Source organism: Alligator sinensis, unplaced genomic scaffold, assembly GCF_000455745.1.
Source record: "Alligator sinensis unplaced genomic scaffold, ASM45574v1 scaffold267_1, whole genome shotgun sequence".
Classification (NCBI taxonomy): Eukaryota; Metazoa; Chordata; order Crocodylia; family Alligatoridae; genus Alligator; species Alligator sinensis.
Genome location: NW_005842100.1, coordinates 64177 through 77933, shown reverse-complemented (window position 1 = coordinate 77933; position 13757 = coordinate 64177). Strand labels below are relative to the sequence as shown.

At 46.1% G+C, this 13757-nt stretch overlaps 1 protein-coding gene across 1 annotated transcript in view; it reads left to right on the top strand.

Annotated features, from left to right (window-relative positions):
* Positions 1-5207: 5207 nt before the first annotated feature.
* GLT8D2 (glycosyltransferase 8 domain containing 2) overlaps positions 5208-13757 on the top strand; it is a 28393-nt gene continuing 19843 nt past the window's right edge. The window contains exons 1-2 of the mRNA XM_006024250.2: positions 5208-5522; positions 8125-8170. Of these exons, the coding sequence (XP_006024312.1) occupies positions 8152-8170 (19 nt within the window). The 5' untranslated portion in view covers positions 5208-5522; positions 8125-8151. The remainder of the gene's footprint in view (positions 5523-8124; positions 8171-13757) is intronic.

Below are 13757 nucleotides of genomic sequence, written 5' to 3'. Positions count from 1 at the left end.
GTGTGGGCGCCGGGTTTTGCGGTGCTGCCCCCCCCCCCCCCGCACGGGGCTCTGGCTGGCAGCGGGGCGCGGGGGAGACAACAGCCCCTTTTTCCTGCGGTGAAAGAGAAACGAGAGGCTCTGCCCTAGGCCGGGGCTCCAGCCCCGCCTGACTGACTTTCAGATCAATGCAAATATAAAATAAATAAAAAAAGCCAATGTCACTCCAGGAAGGTGCCCTCAGCCTGCACAAAGCTTGGATAAAGCATCCCCCCCGCACAAGAAAACCGCCCCCCGCCCAAATGAGGCCAAAAAAAATAGCGGACAGGCACCACGGCCTGAGGGCTGCTGTCATTGTGGTTAGCCTTGAATTGGGAAAAGGGGTTGCGACTCCGCATTGGGATTTCTGGTCAAACCCGAGGCTGGGAGTGGGGCCTCTGCGGTCGCATCCCTGCGCTGCCAGTCGAGCCCCAGCCCCAACTCCCGCTCTGTGCCCCACAAGCGGGCTCTGGCCCCCGGGTGACGTGTGCGGCACTGGCCACCTCTCCCGTGCGGACATTTGTTTTTTGGAGTTTTTTTAATTAAATTTTTCTGTGGTCCAAGCCAAATCAAGTCCAAATCCGTGAGTCAGTCCAGATCCATAAGTGGCTCTACTACTGGCAAACATCCTCTGCCCCCAGCGGGGGCTTCAGGTGTTTCCAAATCCTTTGGCGGGCATCCTACATGCAGGCCCAAGCCCAGAGACTTGGGGTTTGGATGCCCCCGAGGTTTGCTTGCCCTCAGCCATAAGGCCGCAGGAGCAAGCTAGGGTGGAGTCTCCCTCCCCTTTCCATAAAGTGGGCATAAAGCCAAGATCTCGCCACTCCAGCAGCTAAATGGGAGGTTTACTATATATGTTACCTTCACAGGTACTACACCCATGCCAGGAGAGCAGTTGTCCCCAGGTGCAACTAGAAAAACCGCCTTGGTGGCCACAGTGTTTCCCACGCCAGTTAAGTATAGCACTGTGCTTGATCAGAGCGTACTTAGCAGAAGTGTTTGCTGAAAAAAAGACTTGAACTTGACTCTCTCGCTTTTTGGGGAGTGCCGGCCCCACACCCTCTCCCAGATCTTTCACCAAAAGCTTTGGAGGCTGGCTAGGGTTGTTGACCTCCCAGGCATTGCAAGTTTGAGGCCATAGATTGCACAGTGGCTGTCAGGTTCTAACAAATCTGTGAATTCTGCTAAATGCCTTGTCATGAGGACACAGGAAGGAAGGAAGAGCTGTAAACCAAAGTGGTTCTTGAGTGGCTTCCCAGTGCCTCCCATGCTTCCCCATCAGCTGTTTCTAGACCTACGTGCATGTGACTGCACCTGAGTTGCTGAGTTTGGGTGGAACAGAGGGGTGCATCTGCACCACTGCACCACTGCATTGGCCCCTGCAGGCTGGGGACCTCGGAGCATGAGTGATGATGCCAGGGGCCTCCCAGAGTGACAGAACAGATGCAAGTACAGTGGAAAGCAGAAGTGCTCAACCTCTGGCCTGTCAGCCAAAGGTGGCCTGTAGAGCCATGGCATCTGGCCTGTGGGGATCCCCATGGCCATGAGTAAGGAAATTTGACAACAGAGGAGTAGTGGTTGTTAATATGGCCACCCTCCTCCCTGCTAATTTCCCAGACCCCAAGCCCCACAAAGTAGGTTGGAGCCAGACCAAGCCCCCACCCCTGCTGTGGCTGGATCAGGACCAAGTCATGCTCTGTTTTGTGCCACCCCCTCCCCCTACCTGGATCAGAGCTGGGCCATGTCCCCTTCCCCCACAGGCCTGGGTTGGAACTAGGTTACTTGCCATTCTCCTCTGTGTGCCAAATGGGGCCCACCATGCCCCCCCTGGCACCAGATTAGGACCCAGCTGTATCCAACCTGCAGACAAACCAAGCACTGCTCATCCAGCCTGCCAGCCAAAAAGGTTGAGCACCACTGATGTAAAGGCATGAGCCAGAAAGGAGCTGCAGACTCCCCAGGAAGAAGTGGCCTGCAGCTGCCAGTACTCCCAGAGCTTAATAACAGAAATAGCCCCAAGTGCCTAATGAGGAAGCTAACTTTGCCAGAGGCAGTGATTCTCAACCAAGGGGCCATAGCACCTGGGGGTGCCTAGAGATCCTTTTAAGGGTGTCGCACAGTGTTAGCACTGTGATGCATTGATCCATAGGATAAGTCCAGAGAGTCAAAATAGAACTCCATAGTGTTAAACCATTCACAGAAATCATAGTGAAGCAGGGCTGGAAGGGATCTCCAGAAGTCATCTAGTCCAATCCCCTGCTTGAGGCAGGATCTTCCCTATCCAAATCATCCTACACAAATCCATAATTTAACCTCTACATAAAACTGCTGTCAATCCCAACACAACACAAGACCTAACACCCTAACCCGCCACGGGTAAGGCAGGACCACGGCAGCCAACGTCCTGCTCCTATAAAAGGTTGTTAATATATGCTCAAGAGATCCCAGGGAGAGGGTCACACTCCCACTTCAGAGGAAAGCAAAGACCCACCACAGCCTGTACCAAGCTGACCATGGCATAAAGTGTTCTCACCTGCTGTGGTCTTTCTGAATTCTTTGTGACAAGAATTAATCCACTACTTTTCTCTAGTCAAAAACCAAGTGAAAACTAAGCTGGGATTTTCTGAAGGCCTCAAGTCTAAAAGGGTTGAGAATTGCTTTTTTAAGCCAACACGTTCCCGTGTGTGGTCCAAATGTCTCTGGTGGGTATAGATAGAAAGGGAAAATAGATGAGATATGGGTGGATCTGAGGAGAAATGGGCTTGATAGTAATAATAATAATTTGGGGATCCCATTATGCCATTCCTCTCTTTGGCACTGTTCCTGCAATCAGCTCTGCACAGGTAGACCCTTGTACCCAATGCCACCCAGACAGACAATATATTCTGGTATATTTGGAACAGGCTGCAAGTCCAAATTTTAGGCTTTTTATTTTTACTCCATCAAATATCTATCCTGACTTTGGTGATTCATAGATTCATAGATTCATAGATGTTAGGTTCGGAAGGGACCTCAATAGATCATTGAGTCCGACCCCCTGCATAGGCAGGAAAGAGTTCTGGGTCTAGATGACCCCAGCCAGATGGTTATCTAACCTCCTTTTGAAGACCCCCAGGGTAGGGGAGAGCACCACCTCCCTTGGGAGCCCGTTCCAGACCATGGCCACTCGAACTGTGAAGAAGTTCCTCCTAATGTCCAGTCTAAATCTGCTCTCTGCTAGCTTGTGGCCATTATATCTTGTAACCCCCGGGGGCGCCTTGGTGAATAAAACCTCACCAATTCCCTTCTGTGCCCCCATGATGAACTTATAGGCAGCCACAAGGTCGCCTCTCAACCTTCTCTTGCGGAGGCTGAAAAGGTCCAGGTTCTCTAGTCTCTCCTCGTAGGGCTTGGTCTGTAGGCCCTTAACCATACAAGTGGTCCTTCTCTGGACTCTCTCCAGGTTATCCGCATCCCTCTTGAATTGGGGCGCCCAGAATTGCACGCAGTACTCCAACTGCGGTCTGACCAGCGCCCGATAGAGGGGAAGTATCACCTCCTTGGATCTATTCGTCATGCATCTGCTGATGCACGATAAAGTGCCATTGGCTTTTCTGACGGCTTCGTCACACTGCCGACTCATGTTCATCTTAGAGTCCACTAGGACTCCAAGATCCCTTTCCACTTCCGTGCCACCCAGCAGGTCATTCCCTAGGCTGTAGGTGTGCTGGACATTTTTCCTCCCTAGGTGCAGCACTTTGCATTTCTCCTTGTTGAACTGCATTCTGTTGTTTTCTGCCCACTTGTCTAACCTGTCCAGGTCTGCTTGCAGCTGTTCCCTGCCCTCCGGCATGTCCACTTCTCCCCATAGCTTTGTGTCATCTGCAAACTTGGACAGAGTACATTTCACTCCCTCGTCCAAGTCGCTGATGAAGACATTAAACAGTATCGGTCCAAGGACTGAGCCCTGCGGGAACCCACTGCCCACACCCTTCCAGGTCGAAGCCGACCCATCCACCATGACTCTCTGGGTGCGACCCTCCAGCCAATTCGCCACCCACCGGACTGTGTAGTCATCCAAGTCACAGCCTCTTAACTTGTTCACCAGTATGGGGTGGGATACCGTATCGAAGGCCTTCCTGAAGTCTAAGTATACGACATCCACCCCTTCTCCTGTGTCCAGGCGTTTCGTAACCTGGTCATAAAAAGAGACTAGATTGGTCAGGCACGATCTGCCTGCCACGAACCCGTGCTGGTTTCCCCTCAGCATAATTTGTCCTGCCGGATTCTCGCATATGTGGGCCTTGATAATTTTTTCAAAGACTTTGCCAAGGATGGAGCTGAGACTGAGTCCCAAGGTATAGTTTTGGTTTAGCCTACCTGTAGTTTTCACAGAAGGACAAAGGTTGATTGGAGCATTGTTGAGAAGACTTAAAGGAAAATAAACCAATGAAAAAAACTGTAGTTTAAAAAACAAAATTAAAGATGCTGTCTGCGCAGGCTCCCTAAGCTTTTCCATTTTTTTCCCTCAGGCTATATGAATACTCTAAAATGAATTTAGAGTGCAAAATTCTTAATACAGTACAATGCTCTTTTCATCATCCTTTTCTGAAAGCTTGATGGAAAGACTGTTTCTTATGGATGACATTAAGCTTTGGAGAGGGCAATTGTCAAGGTGAAAAGAGACTTTCAAAAAAGGGGTAACATGGAAACAAAAATATGAAAGGGCACAAAGGGAACTCATGAGGGAAGATGTACTAATATACATTCTAATTCCTTTTGTGGCTTAAATGGTATCCCAGATCCAGATTCCACAACTTTGCCAATATTTGTGAAAGGGGGAGGTTCAGAATTACAACCCACATTCAGAGGTGAATGTTGTAAATGTTGCCTACTTTTATAAGAGGGGAAAAACATCACCATGTATTTACACGCTTTTGAAAACTGTACCATATTCAGTGCTCACATTGGTTTTATGCACATTCCTGTTACTCGAGTCTGACAAACCAATAGCTGCCCATTCTCTTTCTTTTCTTTACCAAAAATAATGATTAAATAAAAATGTAACCTGAAACCAAACTGCTGTTGAAGTCTCTTCTGAAACTATTCACTTTGCTTTCCCCATCTGGACTTGTGTTTCCTATGGGATTTGTTTGCAATCTGGCAGATGAGGATTTGAGAGGTATTTGCCAGATCTGGGTCTGGATCATTCAGCACATCTGGAAGTGTTTTATGGGGCTCTCTCTCACTCCACCACTGGAACGTCTGGATTCTGAGCGACTTCTCAGCAGCAGAGAAAGAAGAAAACCAGCCGATCTCCAAAGTAAACTTGATGGGTTTGTAAAAGGAATCCAAATTTTAAAGTATTACTGTGGCCCTTTTATAGCCAAGGGTTTCAAAAAGGAGCCACGGGCAAGCCAGCGTTGGCATGAGTGGATGCATTTTGGGCCCTGTAGGGATCAAGTATTCTCGTCCTACAGTTCTTCGGGAGAAAGAAGCCCTGAATCCCGTGCTGCGTTTGAAAGGTAAAAGACTAATTAAGCAGGAAATATCTGAAGAGTAGTGTCATAGTTTCTTATTCAGCTTTCCCTGCTGTAGCCCCTCAGTTTGTTATATGATTTGGCATTTGTGTCTGGAGTCTGTCAGAGTCCAGTAACAAATATCTGACTTCAGGAAAATTTGGGTAAATGTTTGCAGAGTAACAAGTTAATTTCTTTCCTTCAAAAACTATACCACCAGGCTCTTGGTATCTAGGAGCTTCTTAAATATTGAACTGAAAGATGGATTTTATTCAGTTCTTAATAGGTTTGGATTTTAAAGCTTCAAAACTTACAACCTGATGAAATTTGCACTGTTTTAATTATTTCTGAAAATTGTTTGGATCTCTGACTGACGAGCTACATATCACAGATATCACAAGTAACATTTACAGCTTGTGACAAATTTTTGCAAGAGTGAAATTGGCAGATCTGGCCTCATTAAAATTAGTGGTGTTAGTGCCACTGGCTGGAGAGAGGCCTGAGTTTCATCCTAGGAACATAAAGTGGGAGTGTTGTCTACTTCATGTAAAACATATTAATTCAAATTTCCAGACTAGGAAGGAGACTATATTTGCATGCTGTGCACAGGAGGGGAGATTTCTAAGGGAAAGTTCTTTTCTTCAGTGACATCCTAATGTGTTTTTATATATATTAATGGCAGTTCTATGCATGTGGAAAGAACAATTTTGGAATCTAGATGAGCAGTGTAGCTCTGTGAAATATTGAGCCCTAATATAATACAGTTCCACTATGATTTATTAATCTGCAAGCCACCACATTTACATGCATTTAGGCATCTAGGTAAGTGTTTACAAAGTGATTTCTCTGTTTGGTTTACATTTTCTGCTTGGTATTAGTTTGTCCAGGCCCTTCAACTCAGAATTAACCTGCAAAACAAAACTGAGTTTGTGATGCAACTCCAAAGAATTCTTACAGCTTCAGCTTCAGCCTCCATCAGTTAATCAGTTATAAAAACTTGCCTATATTTGAAAAGAACAGAAATATGTATCTATATCTATTTATACATAAACATGGAAAAAGAATGAGTTGTGGTGGTTACCATGACTGGAGGGAGAGTTAATATAAGCATACATTATTTTCTTTCTTTACTGCGGTGTTGTGTAGTTATTGTCTGCTTTAGTCATCCGGGCAGCTCATCCCAAGTCTTTAGTAGTTTCTTTCCTGAAGTGTTGTGGTTTTACAAGATCAAGGAGGCTGGAATATTAAAAGAAATCCCCTTTAATGATATTGCACCAGATAGCGACTGACCCTTTGTAGGAGCAGAAGAGGAGCTAGAAGGATCACTTGCACAAGAAGCCAGCTCTGCTTTGGAATACTGGAAACAGGCTGGCTAGCAATGCTGGCAGCACTTCTCAGCTCAGGGATGGAACAAGACAAAGCCATCCTCCCTGTATATAACAGCGCTATCATGGCAGACTTGCAGGACTTTCGGCCTATTAATTCTTTTCAGTTCCAAGTGCATGCATATTGTACAATGTTACCAAAAGTGACATAAAAGATATTATTCTATAAGGCACCCAGGAAAGAGAAAAAAATATGACCATTAATTCTTTTAAAAACAAAATAACAACTATGGTATTCCCTTCATTAAATCAGTGAAAATTGTGCAGACATCGGTTTGGATAAGTGAAGGTACAAATAAGTCATTATATTTTTTCCCCACTATTAAGGTTTTCCAGCTTTCCAGCTGCCTACAGTACAAAGAACAAAAATAATTTTCACTTCTAAAATTAAATTAAATGTTACATTTTTCCATGATCATCCATTATAAAGGTTTAACTCTTTTCTATGATCCAGTACTGGCCACTGCCAGGCCTGTTCTACAATGACAGTTCTAAGGAAACCTCTCACTGCTGCTCTAGCATCATAGATGATGCTTGTGGTCAGTCCACACTAATGCTCTTCCCTCATTGCTTGCACCTAGTGCAGTTACCCTGGTATTAATGCAAGCGTGGATTTCTTAAAACTAGTAACATAGCCACAACCCAAGAGACAGAATTCTAGACTAAATAGACCAGTGTTGTCTGATATAGGATGAAATTCACTATGTTTCTTTGTATTTGATAACAATACCTGTAAGCAGCAGGTTTTTACATTTATTGTTCTGTTTTATGGGGAGTCATAGACAATTTTCAGCCAACTAAAAACATTTGCACATTGGATAAATATTGTATATGTTTACATGGGTTTTAATTGCTGTTTGACCTAATTAAAAAAATCACTATTATACCATGTAAAGTAGTGCTGACAAAAAAAACCTTTAGTGAGTTTATTGAAACACTACTCATCTCACTGTAGTTACAGATCTTTGAAAATGGTTCACATTCTTTTAAATGTTTTAAAAGGATATTTGAATCTCAGTTTCTGAGTAATGGGAGGTCATAAGCAGTTAGCCCAGTCACTGCACGTACTTTTTCCATAAAACATTTGGTAAAATTTGGGATCTGATTTTGCTTGCTTTCAAGTCAAGAGGTACAAATCTAGTAATATAAAATCAGGTCCAGAAAAAACTAAAGTAGTATTATTTTGCTGTGTTTATAATAACTTTCTCTCTTTTTGACCACAGGTAACACAATTCTTAACCAAGGAAAACATGGCTCTGTTAAAGAAAGGTAAGAAAGATTCAGAACATTTCAAATGCTAAATTGCTTCATACATTTATCTTTTAAACAGCTTCATAAAGATCTTATAGTAAAGAGATTGCATAGGAGAGTTGCATGTAAATATAAGGCTCTAATTCTGCTAAGCACTTAAACACATTTAACTTATAGGCATGTGATCAACTTCTTTCCCATTCAGCAGTGCACTCAAATACATTCTTAAATCCCACTGACTTCAATGGAATGGCTGATATGCTTCCCCTAATCAAGGCTTGTAAGAACAGGATCTATTCCTGATATATGCTTAGGACCCACAAAGTACATTGAAGTTAATGAACCAAATTCAAAAATTAAGTAGAGGTGATGTCAAGTCAACAGGTCATGGGGTGGGAGAGTGAAATGGTATACTGTATATGCTGAATGGCTGCAAATAGATGTAAAAAGGGCCTTAATTAAAATGCATGGGGTAACTTTAAATTAATTCCTACTTGACTCTTCTTTTATATAATTCCCCTGTTGCCTGTGTTTGTTCCAGTCTTTGGTGTGGAGATCACATAATTTTTTACCTCATCTTGCACATTACTTCTGAATTGGAGTAACTAGAGAGCATCTTGGAGTGTGGCATTCCATGCTGGCCTATGAGAGTGGTGGCACTCAAAGTAGCTCATATCAGTTTAGTTCCATGCAACTTTTGCCTATGAGCAATTCCACCTCTTCCATTACCTATTTCCAGATTCTGATCCTTCTGCCTTCCTCACACAGGAGTTAGAAAAGCTATTATGTGATGTCAAGGCACTGCAAATCCCTATGAAATAAAATGCTGGAGGGAGACAGAGCCACACAGGACCAGGATTTGCTGTGAAACTTCCAAGTTAGAGAGACAGCAGCAAACTTGAGAAAGCTGTGGTATGCCCCAAATCCAAATTGTCTTGGAGTGTAGATAGCCTGTCTGCAAGAGTCCCTTGGGTTTTTTTGGTTAATATCTCCATTTTAGCTATATCAGTTGATTCTACAGGCTGTGTATTTCCTTCATTGTCAGTCAGGCGGAAAACACTTGCTTTCTATCTCTCATGCAGAAATGTCTTGAAAGGCACAGTATCCTACTAGACGTAGTTTTAATGTGTGCTACTCTGGGCGCTTTACTGTGGAGCTGACTAATTAGCTCCGTAGTAAAGCATCACCAACTACACATGTGGCACTATTAGGTCACAGTAAACTAATTAACTCCACTGTAGGATAGTACTGCCTAACAAGTATTGTCCTGCAGTGGAGTAGTTACATGCAGCAAAATGCATGTCCAGACAGTGATGGGACTTACTGGGGCGCAAGGGTGTTACAGTGCGGGGGCTGCCTGCCAACTAGCCCTGCAATGTAGCACCTTCCTGCATTAGCCAGCCCCTCCACAGCACATTGAGCTGGGTTCATAGATTCATAGATGCTAGGGTCGGAAGGGACCTCAACAGATCATCGAGTGCTGGGGTCAGATGACCCCAGCCAGATGCCTATCCAGCCCTCTCTTAAAGACCCCCAAGGTAGGGGAGAGCACCACCTCCCTTGGAAGCCCATTCCAAATTTTGGCCGCCCTTACCGTAAAGAAGTTTTTCCTGATATCTAGCCTAAGTCTGCTCTCTGTCAGTTTATGACCATTGTTCCTTGTTACCCTAAGAGGTGCCCTGGTGAACAGAGCATCTCCAATCCCTTGCTGCGTCCCCCTAATGAATTTGTAGGTGGCTACAAGATCACCCCTCAGCCTGCTCTTGAGGAGGCTGAAGAGATCCAGGTCCCCCAGTCTCTCCTCTTAGGGCTTGTCCTGTAAACTCCTAACCATACGAGTGGCCCTTCTCTGGACCCTCTCAAGTCTATCAACATCCTTCTTGAACGCATGATAAAGTGCGGTTAGCTTTGCTGATGATTCCGTCACACTGATGACTCATGTTCATCTTGGAATCCACTATGACTCTGAGATCCCTTTCTGGGTCAGCAGTAGGTGTGCTGGATATTTTTGCACCCTAGGTGCTGCACTCTGCACTTGTCCTTGTTGTACTGCATCCTCTTGTGTACTGCCCACTTTTCTAACCTGTCCAGGTCTGCCTGCAATTGTTCCCTGCCCTCCGGAGTGTGCACTTCACCCCATTATTTAGTATCATCTGCAAACTTGCACAGAGTACATGTCACACCCACATCCAGGTCACTGATGAAGATATTGAAGAATACAGGTCCAAGGACTGAACCCTGTGGGACCTCACTACCCACATCCTTACAGGTCGATACTGACCCGTCTACTACCACTCTCTGGGTGCGACCGCTAAGCCACTTTGCCACCCACTGGACCGTGTAAACATCTGTCACAACCTCTTAATTTATTTATGAGAATGGGATGAGATACTGTATCGAAGACCTTGCTAAAATTCAAGAAAACAACATCCACCTCTACTCCTGCATCTAAGCATTTTGTGACCCTGTCATAAAACGAAACCAGATTAGTTAGGCATGATCTACCTGCTATGAATCCATGCTGGTTTCTCTGCTGCATAATTTTTCCCACTGGACCTCTACAAATATGATCTTTCATAATCTTTTCAAAGACCTTTCCAAGGATGGAGGTGAGACTGACTGGCCTATAATTACTCGGATCCTCCTTCCTCCCCTTCTTGAAAATAGGGACCACATTGGCCCTTTTCTAGTCCTCCCGGACCTGACCCGAGCACCACAAGCACTCAAACAGCCATGCCAGTGGTTCTGCTATGACACTGGCCAATTCCTTGAGTACTCTGGAATGCAGCTCATCCAGGCCTGCTGATTTAAACACATCCAGTCCATACAAGTGACTCTGCACCAAGTCAGCATCAACAGTTGGTGGGCCCCTTGGTACTTACCTGGAGTGTACTACTGCATGTCTCGCAGTTTGTAGGTTTTAGACTCTCTCCATCTCCTGCCTCCCTGTCCCCCATCGTACTTAATTTAAAGCCCAACGTAGGAGGTCAGCCAACCTGTAAGAAAAGAGACTCTTACCTTTTGTGAAGAGATGAAGTTCATCGCATCCCAGGAGGTCCCTTACATGGAAGTGCGGATCGTGGTCCAGGAAGCCAAAACCCACACGATGACACCAACTCCGGAGCCACAGGCTGACTTTTCTGACACAGGTGACGTGATGCCTACTGCGACCACTGACCGGGAGGATCGACAAGAAGACCACCTGCATCCCACCTTCCTAAACCTAGTCCCTAGAGCCTTGTAGTCACCCATGATACGGTCTGGACTACTCCTCACTGCATGATTTGTTCCCACATGGATAAGGACCATGGGATAGTTGTCAGAGGGCTGGATGAGATCAGGAATTCTTGCTGTGATGTCCCTGATCCTGGCTCCAGGCAGGTAGCAGACTTCACACGCCATGGGATCCAGACGACAGATGGGTCCCTCTGTTTCTCTCAGCCAGGAGTTGCCCACAACGATGACACAGCATCTCTTCTTCTGCTTACCTGGCTGGCCCTCAGTTCACTCAGGAATGGCAGCAGACCCCTCCAGTGCACTTTCCCCCACCACACACTCCTTCAGTGCAGCCAGGGCCTCATATTTGTTAACCAACTGCACCAGGGAAGTTGTCTGTGTGGCGAGAGGTCTGGCCCCTAAGGTGACTGTCCTCCACTCACCAGCATCTACTTCAGGGCATTCCCTCACAGCTTCTCCACCAGGCATCTTGTTCTGCAGAGAATGAAAGTAGCCATCAATCTCTTCTTCAATTGCTTTGATCCCCCTCAGCCTGCTCACCTCTGCCTGGAGTTCCCTCACCTGCCCCTCTAGTGCCTCAATCTGGTCACATGTGGGACCGGCAAGGGAACCCCCAGTCCCCACACTACCCCCAGGCCTCAGAGATTCTGCCAGGCAACCCCCGCAGACAGGGGGCCAGGGCATTGCCGAAACATCCAAGGGGCCTGTCTGGGTGGAGGCCTCACAGGAACTCCAGGTTGGAGGCAGCAGCAGGACAGGGGCCCTGGCTGTGCTCCATGTCACCACCCCCATAGTAGCCCCCATCCTCATTCACTTACCTGAAGTCTCTGTCAGAAGCTCCTGTGTATTCCTGCCCATGACTGGCCTGCAAACTGCTCCTCTGTTGGCAGTCCCTGTTTGCTGGCTCCCTAGTCACAGGCTCCCTGGTCACCTGGGGAGTCTCCTTTTATACCCTTCTGGGCCTGGGTTGACTCAGGCTGGCACAGCCCAGGGCTGGCAGGCTGATCCCTGGGCCCACTTGCCAGTCATGGTTGCTCTACTCCAGTTCAATGTGCTACGATCCCGGGCATACATACAAACACTTTGCCCAAGAGCGATAAACTCTGGTGCAAATTGCACTAGAGTTTATTGCTACGTGCTAACTGCACACGTAGATGCACCCTGTGTATGTTCCACTTAGACCTAACTTAACTGAATTCAGTGGGTCAGCTGATCGTCAGCTGATTTAAACTAGTGTAGCTCCATTGACATCAGGGCTAAGGACAGACATTACACATAAACCAGTTTAAGTGATCAGAAACTGGTTTAAACCCGTAACAGAAAAAATGCTCAGTGTACATAAACCAGTTCGAAAATGGCTGAAACCAGTTTGAGATAAACCTGGTTGAATGTATTATCAGACTTAACTGATTTGGCTCAAACCAGTTTATGCAATGTCTGTCCCAGACCCCTTGCTGGTTTAAGATAAATCAGATACCCCCAGCATCCTGGCATGATTTCTGGGCTAGGTGGGGCTCTCTGCTCCACAGCAGGGCTGGCCCCTCCCCTCTGCCCCCTGGCCAGAGCTCTGGCAGAGACTTGTAGGCACAGAGCACCGGCCTGACTTCGCCCTGCTAGGCAGGGATTATTCTCCCCTCCCCTCTGCCTTACACAGACACCTCAGTATTAGCTAGCATACCCCATGCTGGCTACGGTCCATGCTGTGGGAGATGACAGGCAGACAGACTTTTTGGAGCTAATCAACAGGTAGCTTAATGTCCTTCCTTGGAAGAGTTGTTTAAGAAGAGTTCCATTACTTAATGGAGAGAGGCTTTGTTTTCTTAATGGTTTGATAAATACTGAGTTAGGAGTGATAAACATTCCCTGATGGGCTGCTCAGAAGGGAGGGAATAATCATAGTGTCCTGCCGGGGGCGTAACCACACCCACCTCAGTTTAGCCCAGTGGAAGCAGAGGGAGGGGTGCTCTAGCACCCCCTGACTTCTAGCTTGAGCTACTGTAGGCATGTGTCTGCATTTATGGAATGTCTGACCGGTTACAAAACTGATTTAGTCTAGCCAGGTTAAACTAACCTGCAAAGACTGAATCAATTCAGGCTTTTTGAATGTCTGTCCCTAGCCCAGTGGATCAATGCAGATTTATGACAGCTGAGGATCAGGTGCAATAACTATAGCTGGGGGGCACAATCTCTGTTAATTATTTTATGTATTTTGGGGGTGTTGGTTATAGCTGTGTTGGTCTAAGGACATAAGCAGACAAGGTTATTTGGGTAAACGTGATATCTTTTATTAGAAATAGTTGGAAAAATTGTTCCTCACAAGCTTTCAAACACAAACATTTTACCAGCTACATACTGTCACTGGGTCAAC